General features: G+C 42.0%; 1 protein-coding gene and 1 pseudogene across 2 annotated transcripts in view; both read right to left on the reverse strand.

Moving 5' to 3' along the window:
* Positions 1-20,754, reverse strand: part of LOC114662716 (mast cell protease 1A-like) — a 44,961-nt gene that overhangs the window by 7,830 nt on the left and 16,377 nt on the right. Inside the window, exons 4-5 of one of the 2 annotated variants that reach the window (XM_028816348.2) lie at positions 20,406-20,654; positions 19,927-20,285 (exon numbers count right to left, since the gene is read on the reverse strand). The exons of the other annotated variant lie outside the window; for it this stretch is intronic. Coding sequence (XP_028672181.2) covers positions 20,106-20,285; positions 20,406-20,654 — 429 coding nt within the window. The 3' untranslated portion in view covers positions 19,927-20,105. Of the gene's footprint in view, positions 1-19,926; positions 20,286-20,405; positions 20,655-20,754 lie in introns of those variants that run through there. 2 annotated transcript variants of the gene reach the window in all.
* LOC114663305 (uncharacterized) lies at positions 1,680-1,797 on the reverse strand (annotated as a pseudogene).

Here is a 20,754-nt window from a genome sequence, read left to right on the forward strand (position 1 = left end):
TACAGGGGGATAAAATTGATGAGCCACAGCATAAAGTTATGGGAAAGAGTAGTGGAAGCTAGGTTAAGAAGTGAGGTGATGATTAGTGAACAGCAGTATGGTTTAATGTCAGGAAAGAGCACAACAGATGCAATGTTTGCTCCGAGGGTGTTGATGGAGAAGGCCAGAAGGAGTTGCATTGTGTTTTTGTGGACCTGGAGAAAGCATATGACAGGGTGCCTCGAGAAGAGTTGTGGTATTGTATGAGGAAGTCAAGAGTGGCAGAGAAGTACATAAGAGTTGTACAGGATTGTATAGGTGGGATTATATCAGGGATCAGCTCTGAGCCCTTTCTTATTTGCAATGGTGATGGACAGGTTGACAGACGAGATTAGACAGGAGTCCTCGAGGACTATGGTGTTTGCTGATGACATTGTAATCTGTAGCGAGAGTAGGGAGCAGATGGAGGAGACCCTGGAGAGGTGGAGATATGCTCTAGAGAGGAGAGAAATGAAGGTCAGTAGGAAGAAGACAGAATACATGTGTGTGAATGAGAGGAAGGTCAGTGGAATGGTGAGGATGTAGGGAGTAGAGCTGGTGAAGGTGGAGGAGTTTAAATACTTGGGATCAACAGTGCAGAGTAATAGGAATTGTGGAAGAGAGGTGAAAAAGAGAGTGCAGGCAGGATGGAATGGGTGGAGAAGAGTGTCAGGAGTGATTTGTGACAGATGGGTATCAGCATTGGATTGGCATTGGGTGTGATGAGGATGGACACATTTGGAAATAAGTATATTAAAGGATCTGCTCAAGTCAGACAGTTTAGACAAAACTAGAGAGGCAAGATGGCATTGGTTTGGACATATGCAGAGGAGAGATGCTGGTTATATTGGGTAAAGGATGCTAAGGATAGAGCTGTCAGACAAGAGGAAAAGAGGAAGGCCTAAGAGAAGATTTATGGATGTGGCAACCCCTAACGGGAGCAGCCAAAAGAAGAAGTAGAAGTTATACCTTGAATGAAATGTAACACACGTGAAGTTAGGCTGCCTAGCCTTTGAGGTTTTATCCTGAAACATACCCTAAGGAATGGCGCTTGGCCTCTGAGGTTGTACTGCATGTGAACTGTTATTCATGTAACAGACAGTATGAAAGCTACTTGGCCCATGAAGTTCTTTAATAAACCACATGCTAATTAAACAGTGCTTAACCCTTGAGGTTACACATAAAGGGATATTGTTAGCCATTGTCATATTTATTTTTTAATAAATTAATAAATAATACCTTTCTGAAATCTAATAAATAAGAATATATACCCTAAAGCTTTGTAAATGATAGTAAGTCAGTGCTACCTCACAATAACTTATTATCAGTTCATAACTTACAGTACAACAAATCCATCCATCCATTATCCAACTCACTATATCCTAACTATAGGGTCACAGGGGGTCTGCTGGAGCCATTCCCAGCCAAAACAGGGTGCAAGACAGGAAACAAACCCCAGGCAGGGTGCCAGCCCACTGCGGGGTGCACACACACAGAACAATTTAGAATCGCCGATGTACCTAACCTGCATGTCTTTGGACTGTGGGAGGAAGCCCATGCAGACACAGGGAGAACATTCAAACTCCATGCAGGGAGGACCCGGGAAGCGAACCTGGGTCTCCTAAGTGTGAGGCAACAGCACTACCCACTGCACCACCCAAAGCTTACAGCACTTAGGGTTCCCAGGTGATCTCCCATCCAAGTACTGACTGAGCCTGAGCATGCTTTGCTTCCGAGATCAGACGAGATTGGCGCACTCACACTGGTGTGGCCGTAAGCTCAAAAATACATACATAAATAAATATGTTACTGTGTTATATTACAGAAGTATTGCCTTTTTTCGCAAAGATGTTCGCTGCTGCTGCCGGATTAACAGTATGCACACATGCACCTCACCAACTTCTACACAATATACAGCGTTCATTCAAGTGAACAAAAATGAAGAAAAGTTATAAGTATACATTTAATTGTATCTGTGCTGAGGGGTGAATTTAATAGATCCAGTTTTGGGTCACAAGGAGCCAGTAATCATTTCAGTAACACTGGGTGTATAGGACAAGACGTCGATGGGCTCTAGCAGCACAAAGACACGATCAAAATGTGCAGTAAGTGTTGTGCCTGTGCCCCCATCTCTGTTTCTCAGAGAGCTGCATTTTGGTTTCTCCAGGTATGCCCACCCTCTCAGATAGGTCTCTCAACCATTTGTGGAGCATGTCCCTCTCAGGTGTAGACCCAGGGGCGCTACAGTATTTCTAAAAGACAAGGATATGATATGATTTGCCTGCGTTTTTGGTCAGTTTCATCAAGGTTCAGGGGTTTTGGATATAATAACAAATGAAAAAAGTAAGAAAATGTAGTGCAAAAGTAATGCGCTGTTTGTAATGCATTAGATTTTAAAAGAAGTAACTGTTTAACATATTTAGTAACTTTTTTTTGGAAGTAATGGGTAACTTAACTGAGTTACTGTTAAAAGGAACGTTCTCCAAAACTGGTGATGGGCAACTGAAAGTCAATGACAAACAGCAGCTCAACAGCCATTTTGGCATGCATATATGGATGTTCTCCTTTTGTTTGCTGGCTTCCTTTTGAGTATATATGCACTTATATTTTGGTCAATAAAGGCAGCATATTGAATCTGTTGCCTTTTCTCTGATATTCCAGCCTTCTTTATAACACTGTTAAGAAACTTACTCTCCTTGGCAATGAGCAGCTGTCAGCAGGATATTCTCGGTAATGAGGAACGCACCGCAGCTGCTCCTTTGGTTTCCCGTAGTAATTAACAGTCAGGCCATGTAGGGACGGCTGTGGGGGGCGGCTTCAACTCCATCGATAATCTTGGATCCAGAGACACCTGGAAGAGAATATAAGGTAAAGAAACATGTTGGGACTGAATAGAAATCCCAAAGCATCAGCCTCAAAACACACTGTAAATCGATAAAATACAAGATCATTTAAAAATGAATAAATCTCACTAGACCTTTTCATTTTCCTGAAATATAAGCATGGAGTTGCAAACTTTGACATTGGTACAGCCAGAAACTATTGCTTAACAAAAAAATAACACTCTCCAACCTGCTTAATCCACTTTAGGGTCATGACGAGCTGGAGCCTATTTCAGTAGCATTGGGTGAAAGGCAGGGACCAGTTCTAGACAGGGCACCAGTTCACCATGGTGCTCAAATTGACACACTCACACAGGGCCAATTTAGAGTTTCCAGTTTACATAACATGAACAGCTGGGAATGTGAAACCATAATAATAGCTGGGAATCAAGAAAACCAGAGTACATGGTGGAAAATCCACAGGGAGAACAGGCCCACTCTTCATGGAATGTCAACCGGGTGTGCAATGAGAACCCAGGATGCTTAATCAGTGCTACCATTTTTGTTACCTTCATCACCAGCCAATTTAGAGTTGCCAGCTTACCTAACATGAAAAGCTAAGAATGTTTCAAGAAAACCAGAGTACTTGGTGGAAAATCCACATAGCCACGGGGAGAACATGTTCACTCTTCACAGAATGTCACCGGGTGTGCATGAGGACATAGGATGCTGAATCAGTGCCACCATTTTTGTTACCTTCATCACCGTTCAGTCTGTGCACACTTCATTTAGTTTAGAAAAAGATTAATATAATGTCACAAACGATGTTCTTAGATCTGGATAATCCAGTGCAAGGTGATGGGAGGTCAGAGCCTATACAAGCAGCAAGACAGGAGAAAACCTAAAAATGAAGGGCTGGTCAAAAATAATAATAGCAACATATTGCTAATGTTGGTAATATTAATAGCTCAGTATCATATTGTTCAGTGCTGTTGCCTCCCTTCCCCAGAGACGATCTTTAAATATCTGACTTTGTGGAGTCTGCACATCTCCTTATGCCTGTATCTCTTTTTACAATATACTTCGATTTCATCTCAGCTGTTTAGTCACATGCTAGGCTTTCTCTTATTTGTTGTCAATGTTCATCCCATATCATTTATATTATAATTACATAATTGATCTAAGGAAGGAGTTTGTAGCCTTTTATGCCCTGGTCATTTTCTAGCCATGGCCCTTTGTCTTGATAGGCATTACTGGCCAGTGCCATCTTACTGGCCAGGGTCCTCTGTCCCTTCAGCCACTTACTGCTTAGAGTACTATGTCCTCCCTGGACACTTACTGGCTATAACTCTCTGGACACTTTGTAACTTTCTGACCGGGGCCCTCTGTACACCTGACCACTTACCAGCTTTGGTTCTTGGGACCCTAGTTGTTTACTAGCCAGAATCCTCTTTTCCATTGGTCACATACAGACTAGCACCATCTGTTACTTTCTCATTTTTTGGCCAAGGCCAAATATATATCTCTCCAGTCTCTGAGTGACTGCAGACCTTTATCTTCCCTGGACACTTACCAGCCAGATCTCTCTCTGTACCCTTTCTGGCCTGGGTACTGTGTCCACCTGGCTACTTACACACCAGGACCTTTGGTGCCCTTTGTCAATTACTAGCCAGGGTCCTCTGCCCCTCCAATTAGTTATCAACAAGAGTCCTGCAGATTTTCATTCTAACCATTTTGTAATCATTTTGCTACTAATTAACTCCTTTTGCCTTCATTTTATTTTACTTGCTATTTAAGACTCAGACCCCTTAATTATTATTTTTGTTCCTTAATTAGCATTCAAACAATAATGAGATGCAAATGGAGTCAACACATGACCAGCAACCTGTGTTCATCATTCATTACCTGAATATAAGCAAAGGTGAAGGTCTCATTCATTTTGATCTGCTCATGTGAACTAAACATTTTGACTGTGTTCTCAGAAAAAGAAAATCAACAATTTTGGAAACTTTGCCTTGGCAGAATGAGAGCACCAACAATCCATAAAATTCAATAACAGGTTTAATTAACAACAAGAATTGGCTTCTAATTAAGAAATTGTTTGGAGATGAAATTGGTTTGATGTTGAGGCCCTGTCTTGGCTAAGGTCATCTGTTGGGTCACTTTAAATCTCATTTCTGTTTGGGTGCCGTTAAAGGAAGAAAATGAAACAATTCAGAGGACAGAATCTACAAAAAACAAATCTTGGTTACTTTCTGTCCAGGGTGCTTTGTCTTCTTGGCCACCAACATTTCAAGGCCTTTGGCACCCATAGTCATCTACTGGCCTCTTAATCTCCAGTGACATAGTGACTAGAGTCCTCTGTCCTCCCTGAAAACATACTGGCCAGATCACTCTGTACCCCTTACTGGCCATCAAACATTTTCCCACTTACTCACGTACCATACAGCATACTCTGCCCCCCCTCCAGTCACTCACCGGCTATGCCGAAGCAGACAACGGTGATGGCAGTCCAGTACACACCCAGCATGGCTTCTCTGTTCATCTCTACTACGTCTCCTCAGATCAGACCCTTTTATTAATTTTGTTTCTAGGCTGGGGTAAAAGGAGGGGTTAGCCACATGAAATCAACCACAAACCACTGGTAAGTCAATTAAAGCTGGAAATGACTTGACAAATGTTTTTTCTGACCAATTTCCTTTTATAACTCTAGAATTAAATCAAGTAGAATGTCAGGTGACATGGTGCATGTTACAAATTTATCTGATCAGTTCACACTCCAAAGGAGTTTGCTGCTGGGAAAAATAATGAGAAGGTGCATTAAAGGTGGATGTGCTTTAGTTCATGTGGTCACTTTAGAATTTTAGGTTTATTTAGAGGGACCAGTAAGAACTGGTTTAGATGGGTTTGCTGAGCAAGTTTAATGGGGCAGCACTACAATGTCTTACAAATTTATTAGCAACCTGTGGCACAGCATCAAAATTATGTTGCGGCATAGTTCAAGGAAAATTAATAAAACTATTTGTAAAGCTTTGAGTGTTCCCAGAAGCACACTTACCTCAGAAATTAAGGAATGGAGGAACTTTGAAATCAGCAGGGGCCTCATGCATAATGCCTTGCTTAGAATTCACACTAAAACATGGTGTATGGACAAAAGCGGAAATGTGCATAAGCACAAAAAAAATCCAGATGCATAAATCTGTGTGTACGTCGACTTCCACGTTCATTCCGCTCAATAAATCTCGGTCAGCGTGAAAAGTAACACACGTGCACGTGCCTGCTGCCATTCCCCAACTCCTCCCTGAATTACGCCTCTTTGAATATGCAAATCAGTATAAATAGCCCTTAAGCTCAGCGTTCTGTGAAAAGACAATGGCAAAAGCACGGGGGGAAATAGAAGAATTTCAGCAAATACCAAGTGGAGGAAAGGGAAAATGTACTATTTGTTGGTTTAAGCAGTGAAATAAACAACAAAAGGAAGTTGATCAAGTAACAGAGTGACGGAGAAACTCGAAAGTTCAAGTTCAGAAAGTCACAACGTTTCCAAAATAAATAAGAAGTGGTCACATATTAAAGGCGAAAAGGTGAGTCGTAGCCCACCATATGAGTGTCATATGGAAGCACATTAGGGTACAGAGAAAAGAAAAACAAAATAGGGACACAGTGAGAAAAAATGTGAAAATATCAACTTGAAATTTCCATTTTAATCATGTACTTTATTTTGTCATCAAAGAAAAACGTCATAAACTTCATCTTAAAATCGTTTAATTTACTAGTTTCTCGGATTCCATCATAACTAAAGTAACATGTTAAATGCTTCTTTCTATGTGTTCTTCTACAGTATGTGCTCTATGTGTGTGAATCACTACGTACTTCTTAAACAGGCTTTCTCTTACACCAACAGGATATAGAATACATTACATTCATGATATTACAGCTCTCTGAACAATTTAAATATTACGATGTATACTTGATATCATTTTCATAATGATAGGAATTAAAGCATGTTATTAAACATGGGGACACGGTGGCGCAGTACTAGTGATGAGCTGGCGCCCTGTCTAGAGATTGTTCCTGCCTCCCGCAAGATGCTTGCTGCGCTGTGCGCGACCTTCGATGAAATAATTTATTGCAGCAGTACTGTCTCTTTCAAACGTACTAACCTCCAATTCCTGTCCTTCCTTTTCTTTCTTCAGGTAACCAATTGGCGCACGATCAGCTCTGTAATAGATGCCAAGCCATCTATGAGCTTAGAACACCGATTCTTTAAAACTTTTATGAAACATTGAAATATCTTGATAGTACATGTTAAATTATTCCATCCTTCTATTCATCCAGGGACACACCAGTCCCAACAGGCATACAGCGTGAGGCATGAACAATCCCTGAACAGGGCGCTAGCTTGTAGCTAGCGCTGCACCACCATGTCCTCACATGTTTAATTATTAACAATATACATTATTTTAATGAAGTTTAAAACTTATCAGTATAATGTAATAAACATGCTTTACTGCATTTCATCTTAAAAATGATATCAAGAGCTCCAAGAAGATAGCACTTGGAAATCTAAATCAACTTAGAAGCCAGTCACCATCATATGTAAATACGTGCTTTATAAAGTGACTCAGGTTGTGCAATATTATAACTGTAGTGCATGTTTACAGTGAGGTGATTGTACTTATAAGTACAAACAAATCTACCAGGAGCACTTGATGGACTGATTGAGTGCGTTTAGAGCACTTTGGATGAAACTGTTTCTGAACTGCGAGGTCCCTACAGGAAAGGCTCTGAAGCGTTTGCCATATGGGAACAGTTCAAATAGATTGTGCGCATGGCTGAGGCAGTGTGTGCTTGATGCTGTATACCGATAATCCAATCAGCTACTGTACAGAAAGCCCAACAATGCCTCTACTTCCTCAGGAGACTGAGTAAGGCCTGGATGTCCCACACAACTCTGTGCATATTCTACAGGTGTACTGTGGAATCCATTCTGACAGGATGCATCACATCCTGGTACAGCAACTGCTCAGTTCAGGACTGCAGAGCTCTGCAGCATGTGGTGAATACAGCACAGCAGCTCACAGGCACACAGCTCCCTGCGATCCATGACATCCACACTACATGCTGTCTCAGGAAAGTGAACCGTATCAGGCGGGACCCCAGCCACCCTGCACTGTCACTTTTCACCCTCCTTCCATCTGGAAAGTGACTGAAGTCCATTTGGACATGCACCTCCAGGTTCAGGGACAGTTTCTACCCAACTGCAATCAGACTCATGAACAATCTCCACCATTGCTACCTGCACATATACTTCTGCTACTGTCTCCATTTATTCCTAGGATTCTGATTTTATTTATTTACTTATTTATATTAATTTATTTATTGTGTGTTTTTTGTCTATGTTCACGGTCTGCAGGGGCACATGCAAGCAAGCATTTCATTGTACATGCTACTTGTACTTGTACACATGACAATAAAGAATTGAATTGAATTCCCCACTCAGATACAGTGGGTTAAATACTCAGTGGTGCATTGGGAATAACAACACTAAAGTAGTGTTGGTATTTAGAATAGTTTGGCCATTCGGTGCACCATTATATGGTTACAAGTTGATTACAATGAGATGCCTTAAACTAATAAACGATATGTGGTTAATTTCAGTGCATTTGATAAAGCCGCTTCAGGGATGTGAATCTAAAAACTAACGGAAAGCCACACAGGAACAGTAGCACTGCTTTGACGCTGGGTGCTGCCAGTTTGCAAAACCGAGAGGAGAACTTGTGTACGCAAGGAATTGAGCTAGCGTGAAAATGTGCATGGCTTTATGCCAAGTTTAGTTTTTACACATCGGGATGTGAGTGTGGAAACGGGTGTACGCAACATTTTTGTACATACGCACCATTTATACATGAGACCCCAGGACACTTCCTAGAGTTGGCCATCTGTCCAAACTGAGTAACTGAACAAAAAGCGCCTTCGTCAAGGAGATAGCTAAGAATGGTCATTTCAACAGAGCTTCAGAAGTCCTCTGCTGAGGAAGGAGAACCTGACAGAAGAACGACCATCTCAGCAACATTCCATCAATCAGGTGTTTATGGTAGTCTGGAGTCTGAGAGCATGTGGAAAAAAGATTCTCTGGTCAATGTCATTGTCTAACCCATGCAGTCCTGAACACGGTCACAGGAGCCAATACCACTTAGAATAGGGCACAAGGCAGCAACAAACACTACACAGGGCACCAGTCCATTACAAAGTAAACAAATCCCCCCAACCACTGGACCCAAATTGGTACCACAAATCCACCTAACGTTCAAGTCTTTGGAATTTAAACAGGAAACCCACACTGACATAGGGAGAACATGCAGACTCCACACAGGATGGACCTAGGATGCAAACCCTGGTGTCATTACTGCAAGCTAGTGGCACTACTACTGTGCTACCCCGAATTCCCAAGTCTGATGAGACAAATATGTAATTCTTTGAAAAGAACCCCAAGCGTTACGTCCAGTGAAGATCAATCACTGCTTATCATCTGTCTAATACTATCCTTTTGTGAAGCATGCTGGTGGAAGCAACATGTTATTTGGGTGGTTGTCAGTGACAAGGGACAATGAAGCTGGTCAGGATTGGGGGAAGTGTGAATGCAGCTAAATACAGACATTTCCTTTAAAAAAAAACTACTGCAGAGTGCACATGACCTTAGACTGGAGCAATGGTTCACCTTACAGCATTACAATGACCTGAAGCATACAGCCACGAAAAGGCTGGAGTAGCTATAGGAGAAATCTCTGATTGTTCGTGAGTGGCCAAAGCCACTTAGAGCCAAAGCCCAGACTAAAACATCTGTGATGAGACCTGAAGATGGCAGGTGACAGATGCTTGCCATCCAGTCTAATGGGCCTGAGGGGATCTGTCTAGAAAAATGAGATAAACTGCCAAACCTAGATGTGCAAAGCTTGTACAGACTTACCCCGAGAAGACTCAAACCTCCAAATGCTGTCAAAGGGGCTTCTACAAAGTACTTCATTAAGGCTCTGAATACTTAAATGAATAAGAGGTTTCAGTTTTAATACATTTGCAAACATTTCTGAAAACATGTTTTCACTTTGTCATTATTATTTGTAAATGAGACCCCTGGCCTGTTGTAGGAGTGCTATGTGGTCAGACTAAACAAAAATTGAATTGTTTGGCCATAATGATCACCAGTATATAAAGAGGAAGAAGGGTTACTCTTTAAAGCCAAAGACCAATATCCCTACTGTAAAGGGGGTAATAGCATTAAAACACTCTAGATGAGAAGAGGCCATTCAGCCCAACAAAGCTCACTAGTCCTATCCACTTAATCCTTCCAAAATAACATCAAGCCAAGTTTTGAAAGTTCCTAAAGTCTTCTTCTCTGGACCTTTTCTAGTGCTGCTTTGTCTTTTTTGTAGCCTGGAGACCAAAACTGCACACAGGACTCTAGATGAGGCCTCACCAGTGCGTTATAAAGCTTGAGCAGAACCTCCTTGGACTTGTACTTCACACATCAGAGTGCTATATAAGCGGACATTCTGTTTGCCTTGTTAATGACTTCTGAACACTGTCGAGAAATCGATAGCTTAGAGTCCACTACGACTCCTAAATCCTTCTCATAAGGTGTACTCTCGATTTTCCAACCACCCATTGTGTATTTAAACCTAACATTTTTACTTCCTATGTGTAATACTTTACATTTACTGACATTAAATTTTCATCTGCCACAAATCTACCCATGCCTGTTTGCTGTCCAAGTCCTTCTGTAATGATATAATGGATTTCAAATTATCTGTTAATAAACTATTCTTGGTATCATCTGCTAACATAACCAGTGTGTTATTTATATTCCTATCCAAATCATTGATATTTATTAAAAATAGCAGCAACCCTAGCACTCTTAACATCGGCCTAAAGAGGTTCCTTGCACCATCACCATCTACTTCTTGTGTCTGAGCCAATTCTGCACCCATCTACAAACATCACTCTGAACTCCCACTTCTTTTAATTTGATGCCCAACTTCTCATGTGGGTCAACTTTTCAAATGCTTTCTGAAAGTCCAGATAAATAATATCATAAGCTCCACTTTGATCGTATCCTTTGCTGCCTTCTCATAGAATTCCAGCATGTTAGTTAAACACGACCTCCCTCTTCTGAACCCATACTGACTGTTCCTAATAATGTCTGTACTTGCCAGGTGTTGCTCAATCTTATCCTTAAATAATTCCTTCCATTAATTTTCCTGTGATACATGTTAAGCTATATATAAGTTGCTAGTTGCTTGGATCTGCCCTGTTACCCTTTTTATATAATGGGATGATATTTGCCATTTTCCAGTCCTTTGGAATCTCTCCAGTGCGCAGTGACATCCTAAAAATATGTGTCAAGGGTTTATATCTGTACTCACTTACATCCTTAAGAACATGAGGGTAAATATTATCTGGTCCTGGTGATTTGTTTTATTTCAGCTTATTTAATCTGAGCAGCACTTCTCCCTCTGCAATTTCCAAATCCCTCAGTACCTCCTTAGTAGTCCCTGTTACCTCTGGGAGGTTATCCACTTGCTCACTTGTGAACACCTCAGAAAAATGTAAGTTTAGGGCATCTGCTATTTCATTGTCTGTATCTTTTAATTCCCTTTTACTATTTCTAATGCACTTGACCTCTGCGTTGACTGATCTTTTACTACTAAAATACTGATAGAATCTCTTAGGGTCGTCTTTCGCCTTATCTGCTATATTCCTCTCCAACTGTCTTTTAGCCTCCCTGATATCCTTCTTAATGGTTGCCCTCATGTTCTCATACGCTCTACAATTCACTTTGCAGTCATTAGTCTTATATGCCTTATAAAGCAGTTTTTTCCTTTGCAGCTTCTTTTTAAAATTTTTATTAATTTAATTAATAAAACTTAATTTAATTTTATTAATTAAGTTTCTTATAGTTACTTAGAATATGGTATAGCCTTTAAAGTAAGTTAACATGAAACAGAGCTTTCTTAGCTATATCTGTAAAACTGAGTGTTAATTAAGCCAGTTAGGAAACCGGTCTCACCACTAGCATGGACTTTTATACAAGTTTGCAATTAGTAAAATGGCATTTAACGTGCTCATCATGCCTAAAGCTGAAAGCTCAAGGCCAAACTTAAAGAAATAAAACAAAAAAAAATAAGAACTCCCTCTAAACCAGAACTTTTCTCTTCTTCAAAATCAATTTTTCTCTATTTCTGTGTGAGCTATTTTGCTTTGAAATTTTACTAAACTTTTAAAAACAAAGATATTTGGTCTATGGAATTATTTGGAACATGCGTCACACTGAGTCATCATATGAAGCAAACTAAAAGCTGCAGAACTTTGATAATTTGTTAGAAACACAGCTATGTAAGGATACAAATGACGATGAGGATGAGACCCTTCAAGTGTGGTGCACAGCTATAACATTTCTTCAGTCCAAAGACATCCTGATGGTGATCTCTCTCTTTGTGTGTAGCATACATCTCAAACTTAAAGGCTTCTCTTTACATGGCGTTAACAGTGATTATACAAATGACTGATAATCTTACAACTGCTGCCATGTTTTATCCTTACAGGATTGTGTTCTTTTCCCAGGCTGATGCCCAGGCTGATTCTAATTACCACAGATTAATTCCAAGCAGTCTAGATTGTATGTGTGTGTGTGTGTTCAACCTGTGATGGATTGGCATTCACTACAGAGACTGTTTCTGCCTTGTGCCTGATGCTTGCTGGGATAGGTTCCAGTTGCCCCACAGCCTTGCTCTGATAAGCGGGATTGGAAGATGGATGCGTTTAAATCAATCCTCAACAGTTTGTACTAATATCAGTTAAAAGAGGCAAAGCATCACATAATGATTTTAACACAAGAGCTTGTTTGAATTTTTCGGATTGTCCTGATTGCTAGCTGGTTAGGCTGGTAAGCCTTAGTCTCTATTGTAGTTCAAGTCATTTCAGACAGATGGTTTGAACATTCACTAAAGAAGTCTTCATTATAGCTTGTTTCCATTACGAAGCATTTATGCAGAAGGAGCACACTGACTTCCCTCCTCACAGAATTGATTACTCAGGCATCAAGTGAGGAGCCACCAGGACAATTTAAGCACTCTATTTAGTTTTGGATGGAGCTCTTTTGGAAATCAATGAATAAATGCCATACCCTAACATGCACATCTCCTGGGATGTGGGCAGTTAAAAAACTGACAAGAGCACATGGGGAATACGCAAACACCACAGAGACAGTGATCAGGCTCAAGCCAACATCCTTAAAGATGTAAAACAATGGCACTGCCCACTGTGCCACTCTGAAAACCAAACCCTGCTCTCCACAATTACACTTTCAGGCTATCAGTGTCACAGTTTTCTATTTCTTGACTTGCGTTATTTGAAGACAATACAGATTTTGTTTTGTGTCTGTAAACAAGACATTGTCAGAGTAAGCCAGAATGCAACAAGCTGATGCAACAAGACATCAATCTGAATGGTTGAAGAACAAGAAATTCAACAGACAAGACAAAATCCTAAAACTGGAACTTCATTTAGGAAAATCAGGAAGTATCCTGGCATAGTGAAGCGAGCCAAGACTCTCTAATTTTAAAATGAGAAGCTGGCCAACTGTCACAGGAAGTGTGGTCTCATGATGCAGCTTGTTACTGACTCTACTGTCCTCCATGTTGTGTCGAAAGGCTATGGTTTTGAAATAACTTGCTGTTCCATTTACTAATATTTAGCTGAAGGTATGTTTAAACTTTTCTTACAAATAAAAAAGTTTAGAAAGCTCAAAAAGGGCAAATAAGGTGGTGAAGCTGGGGAATAATTAATCAATAAGAACGTTTCAGAATTTGTTGTACCCTAAAACACTTCAACATTTATCTCTACCAAGGGAACAGTAGAGCCTTTACTGCACCACCACTAGTTGTCTTTATCCCTCCATCCATCCATTATCAGACTTGTTTAATCTTGTTCAGGACTGAGGAAGGTCAGAATTAATCCTGGAAGCTTCATATCTAAAGCATCAACCAACCCCAGATGGGATCCTAGTATCTCCATTCATCTACCCAAGTGCATTATTATTATTTCCCCTTGGGATTAATAAAGTATCTATCTATCTATCTTATCCAAATTTAAGGTGGCAGAGAACCAGTGCACCTCAGGGTGCAAGACAGGAGGCAACATCACATCACAGACTTCAATTGGACATGCCTAGACTGAGGGCTTCTCTCTCTCTCATTCATTCACTTGCATCTTGAAAAATGTAAATCTTGTCACTGGGTATTCCAGTAGAATAGTGGTGGGAATTGCTGCCTCACAGCCTCAGTGTCTTGGTTTGAAACCCCTTCATGTCTATGGAATTTACTCATTTATTCTACTCATTTGAGTTTAGTTTGAGTTTTTGTGTTCCTTCTGCTGCCCAGAAATGGCTCAGAGTAAATTCAATGGTCACTTTAAGTTGGCATGGTATGGATGAGTGAGTTTGTTTGTATGTGCCTTGTCTGGGGTTGTCAATGGGAAAAATGGGCATGGGAAGTGGCTGGTTGGACACATGGAAGGTGGATTCATAGAATGATGAATGGAAAGGTGATGGATGGATCATAAATTAGAGTAGTGAATGGATAAATGGATGGAGGAATGCAATGCAATGGACAGATGGCTGGACAGGATGGGGCACGTACGTGAATGGATGGATAGGTTGATACATGTTTATATTGAAGATGGATGCATGGGTGGATGTACAAAGGGATATTTGGGTGGAATGATAGATGGTGGCATACACGGATGAATGAATCAGGTATAAATGGATAGGTGAATAAATGGATAAACAGATAAGTGGATGGATGGATAAATAGATAAATGGAATAAAGGATAATCCATATATGAATGGATTTGCACTTTATAAGGGTTTTTCTTTTTGTAAGTGAACAGTCTGAATTAACAGGCCAGCGGGGCTGCTCTTCTGTTCTTCTCTGCACTGATTCTTATTTACAGGGTGGTGTCTAAAACTCACAATGTCTTGACAGGTCCTTGATGACTGAGCTTTCCATTTTATTGGTGTGCTCCGTTGCTTTTCGTAACTCTGACCCCCACCCACCAAGTTCATTAGAGTAGCAAAGCATGCACACGCCCAGAGAATCCTCAGCCACTTCCAAGACAGTGGTGACGTATGGCACATGTGGCAGGGCATCCAGGCCTTCAACTTCAATAACTACAGGCCTGTGGCAGTGATGCCTCCCTTTCAGAAGCTCTGACCAACTTTTGTGCATAGACATGGTGGCGTGGAAGACCAACCCTCCTCCTAACGGCCAAGTACTACTGTGTCTGACCATGGCTGACGTGAGGAAAACTCTATGTACAGTCAACCCACAGAAGGCTGCCGGACCAGATAACACCTTTTGCAGGGTGCTCAGATAACATGCAGACCAGTTGGTGGATGTACTTACCAACATTTTCAACATCTCCCTGAGCAATGCCATTGTTCCATCGTGCTTCAAGACTGCTATCATCATTCCTGTGACAAAGAAGTCCTCAGTGTCCTAACTCAATGACTGCACTTAGACCCATCATCATGAAATTATTTGAGATGCTTGTCATGAGGCACATGAAGACCCTGTTGCCCCATTCACTGGACACCTTGCAGATTGTGTACTGCCATAACTGTTCAATGGATGATACCATAGTCACCACTCTCCATCTGGCCCTCTCACCTGGACAAGAAGGACTCATACGTGTGAATATTGTTCATAGGGTTTAGTTCAGCATTCACCACAATCATTCCTCTGCATCTGATTGGAAAGTTAAGCCTGCTGGGCCTGAATCCCTCCTGCTGCAATTGGATCCTATAGTTCTTGATAGAGAGACCTCTGGTGCAAAGGCAACAACCTGTCTCTGAACATAAACAAAACAAAGGAGAACTTCAAGTGACCACTCTCTACTGTACATTCAAGTGTGGAGATTATCAGGAGCATCAAATTCCTTGGTGTTCACCTAGCAGAGAACCTCACCTGGTCCCTCAACATCAGCTCCATAGCCAAGAAAGCCCAGCAGTGTCTTTACTTCCTGCGATGGCTGAGGAAATCCCTTTTCCCACCTCCCATGCTCACCACCTTCTATAGAGGGGCTATTAACAGCATCCTGAGCAGCTGCATCACTGTTTACTTTTGGAATTGCACTGTCATGGATCTCGAGACCCTATAGAGGATAGTGAGGACAGCTGAGAATCTCTCATCCCTCCATCCTGGACATGTACACCATATGCTGCATCCACAAAGCCACCAGCATTATGGAGGATCTGACGCACCCCTCACATAAACTATTCATTCTCCTGCTGTCTGGAAAGAAGTGCCTAAGCATTTGGGCCTTTACCACTACAATGTGTGATAGCTACTTCCCTCAAGCCAAAAGACTCCTAAATCCTCAGGGACTAGACTGGGAACACACACACTCCTTCCCACTCAACTAGATCATGTCTTTATATTTATTATTATATTTATGATTCTACTGTTACCTTCTTCCTACTTCCAGTATCCTTTTTACATAAATATGTACTGGTCAGCACTGGACTGTTTTTTTTTTGTACCACTGTCTGTTTTAGCACTGTCCTGCAATGTTTCCACATGCTTTCATACATGAACTTTATGCTGTAATGTTCAGCTTCTTCTGTAGTCCTGTGTTATATGTTGCACCGTGGACCCGGAGGAACATTGTTTGTTTCACTATGCACTTTAATAACTGTATAGGATTGAAATGACAATAAAAAAGCTTGACTTGACTCTTAGATATGTCCACGTGTTGTTTAGCTCCATGTATTAATTGTCTCACTTAACTGCTAATTATACTTCTTTCTTTGTATTGAGGGCAGTCTTCATCTTCACACATTTATTAATTATATTCAGTGTCACTCATCTCCAGTCTTCTCTTGTTTATTGTCTCTACCTGAATCTGTACTCTTTATGCACATTAATGAACTGAACAGTCCAAACGCAGACCCCGGGGGGTAATTTCTCCACTCCCTGTTTCCTGTTCAATAAGGAGCCTGAAATCCACTCATGTGTGTCACCTTCAACTTCATTATAACCTTAATATTGACACATGAGCTATCACTTCTGTGTGTGTCAATCCAATTTACACATATGATTGGGACAGAAGATGTGGGCCCCTCTCTGCATTTTATTGAGAAAATGAGGGTGGCTTTAGATATCCATCACTACCCACACAGGCAGGCATCAGCACATCTTGGGGTAAGGATGTAGAGACTATTTCCTCCAAAGACACAGACATAAATGCCTGCTCATGCACTCCACTCACTTGTGATTCCAATGCCCCAAGCCAGTCGTGGCCTATTATAATAATAATAATAATAATAATAATAATAGAAATTTGTGGGCTCCACACAGCTTTTTGCAATGGGCCCACCAGGCTTCAGTGACCTGCTTTATTGACTGCCAGTCAAATATTCAACACTCCCCTTTTCCAAAGGTCCTCTTGTGACAATGCGGGTTCCGCTTCATGCTCCCTTTTTGGGAGCTCTTGAACCTGACACTGTCGGTAATGTCGCCAGATGAGCTGCACAGTGAGGACACAATGAAGCAAGGGGATGGTGCAAAGTGCAGATGTGCTTTTATTAAAAACAATCAAAAGCAAAAACAGTGTCTAAAGTGTAGTGCAATCAAAATGTCAATAAATAAATAAACCGTTAAAAACCAGTGAAGATGTGGAGGGTAAAATCCAATAAATAGATCCTTTAAAAACCGAGGTTAAAACAATGGCTGGAAGCAGTCCTTTTAAAAACAAAACCTGGTGCCTTCTTTCTACTTGGCGGCTCCCCTGCTTCTCCCATTGGGCTTTGCAGCAGGGGAGTCGTCCTACCTGCACCTGTCTTTCTTCACGTTTGGTTGCCTTTCGGTCCCTGGCTCTGTCAGATCGAGACTTAGGTTCCCCAATGGCCAGGGCGCTCACGTTGGGGTTCACTCTCCTAAGCCTTCATGACTCCCGCTGCCTACTGTGGCCTTATGCTGTGAGCCAACCACCTTCCGGGTAATTCCAGCTCCTTGATTGCTCAGCTGGAGCGACCACTTCCTTCAGCCCCACCGAGTGTCGGCCAAACACTCTTTCCGGGGGGCTCTCCTTCCAGCTTCCTGCAAAACAATAGCGAATCTGCTCTCGCTCGCTCACTCTCTCTATCTCGCACTGGCTCTTTACTTTAGCCTTGCCCGTCTTCCTCCTCCTAACCTCCATTCACTCCAATCCTTTTTTTTTCTTTCCCCTCTGCACTCGCGCTCCTAGTATATATAATGGGGACTGTGATGATGCAGGTTCGACTCCATGCTCCCATCTACTGTTCGGGAGCCCTTGAACCCGTCACCGTCGGTAATGCTACCGATGAGCTAAGCAGTGAGGCAACAACATAGCAAGGGGATGGTGAAAAAGTGCAAAGTGCTTTTATTAAAACAATCAACAAAACAAGGTGTTCAAATTAAAGTGCAGTGCCTTCCAAACAGTCTTTAAATAAATAAATAATCCATTAAAAGTGAGTGAAATACGTGGAGGTTAAAAACAATAGAAAAAAAGGTTAAAATAACGCAGGAAGCAGTCCTTTAAAATACAATTCAGAGCCCGGTGCTTCTTTTACCCTAGCGTCTCTCCTGCTTCTCTCGTTTGGGCCCTTTCGCTCTCTCTGCAGCTGACCTTCACTCCGCTCGACTGGTCTAGAGGCCTCCCGATCCTGGCTTCAGTCATGCACTCATCCCAGGCCCAAGACTTGGTTTCCTTGATGACCAGGACGCTCACATCAAGGACTTCACCCACCAAGCCTCCCGACTCCCGTTGCCTTCCCGGCCTTACGCGGCCAGTCGTCCTTCTTCACTGGTCACTCCTGCTACATGATCACTCAACGGGAGCGACCACTACTACTACTCCTGGGTGTCGGCCCAACACCCAGGTTTCCCGTACAGCTGCATGCGAGCCTGCACTCGCTCGCTCACTCGCTCTCCCGCACCGGCTCTCTCTCTCTCTCTCTCCCCTGCGTCCTGTTTTCACCTACAACATTCGTTTCTTCTCTCTCCTTTCTTTTTTTTCTCCTTTTTCATCTCTTCTCCTCTAGCCGACTCGCGCTTCTATATATCGAGAGGGCATAGCAGCTGCGGCAAATTAGCAGCCCCAGGAACAATCACGGATGCGGGCGGTCTCTCACCTGTGCACTTAGGTGAGAAATGCCCACACCGCGAATCGGCCTGGGAACCACTTCAGCCATACATCCACCATGACCCCTCGCTCAGCCGCGAGCGTGGTGATTATGTATTTTAAAAACTGGCCTTAGAATGGGAGCTGGGGACCCGCTATACCACAGGGACGTGGCTCAGGTGTGGCGATTAGCAGTTCCTGGCTTCAATTACGGATGCAGATGATTCCTCAACTGTGCACATAAGCGAGGAAACAGCCACCTCACGCAGCATCCAAGAACCGCTCCAGCCAGACTACCACACCACCTCTATAAGCCACGAGTGCGGCGATTATTTAAAAACTGGACTTTTCTTCTGAACCATGGGCCCGCTATACCACACCTCTATTCCAGCTGAGTTCTTTCTGGTCTCTCTGTGTATGTTATACAGTGTCATTTGCCCAGGTGACTGCTCCACTCATCGTTATTGTCATTATTAAGATATGATTATCAGTTATATGGTCATTATTGTCAAATGTATTGAGTACAGCAAAATTCTTACTTACATGTACTAATTATAGGAGCAAACTCCTCTGTCATGTTTAGCCAGATTCTCTAGTGTAAATGTATTTATTATTTATTATCTATACATTTGGTTAAATATTGTGTTTGAGTGTTTAGATATGCACCTTGTCCCCTTTATATACAGTTACAGTGTATAAAATGCCATGACATTCAACTGCAGGACCACCCTCTGGCTTTTTATTCCAGGCAGAGCTTCAGGTCCTCTAGATCAGCATTTACCTATCATTCATCTCCCGGATGAATTATGGTTGAGAAGGATATAAATTCAGAGCTTACACAAAACATTTAACGTCCCTACAGAGGCAGAGAACACAGAAGCTACTTTTGTTAGACAACTAACTTTATTGAAGCTAGAAAGCGATTAGGACTGTTAGTGCCCTCTGCTGCTAGAGAGCACCACCTTTAGCCCATAGTGCGCTCTTTCTTTCTCCTTCTCTTTCTCTCTTCAGTGCTTGCAGGGTGACAGATGAGGACATATTGTCCCTAAATAGCTCATCTTCAGATCACTCAGCAGCAATAGTTTTGAATTTCCTGTTAATCCATCTCCAGTACATGCACACATTAGTGTAGACATCCTCACGGGCAGGATCTTCACATTGGTTAGTATTCCGAAAAGACACGATGCCCACAGCTACACGATCATTCCATCTGTTTCTACAGACAAGCGGGCCTCCTGAATCTCCCTAAAAGAAACAAGATTGAGAACAGTTGTTGGCTCTGCCCCTTTTCAAGCACTCAGGAATCATTCATAAAGAAAAAGAAGAAAGTAGAGGTGGCTTTCACACTCTGCAAGATACACCTACATTACAAGCCCCCTTGATTCCAGAGCCCCTTGCACAGATTACTCTCCCCGTCAGGTTAAACAGTTGTTCAGACTGGCAGATATCCAGGATGGTCACCTCCGCCTCTCTGAGCACATTACTGCCTGTTCCACCAGTGAAAGTACGACCCCATCCTGCCACAGAGCAGTGCATTCCAGGCCAGAGGTTTCCACAATTTGATGAAATACTGATGGGCTTCACCTCTGGCGTAAACCTGACATTCCGTTCCAGCTGTTCCAAACAAAAATTACAGTCAGCAGTATAATAATTAAGAAAGAAAAAAAAAAGAAAATCTAGTCTGTGGTTAGTCATGATATTGTTATGCTCACTA

Source organism: Erpetoichthys calabaricus, chromosome 12 (genome assembly GCF_900747795.2).
Source record: "Erpetoichthys calabaricus chromosome 12, fErpCal1.3, whole genome shotgun sequence".
Taxonomy (NCBI): Eukaryota; Metazoa; Chordata; class Cladistia; order Polypteriformes; family Polypteridae; genus Erpetoichthys; species Erpetoichthys calabaricus.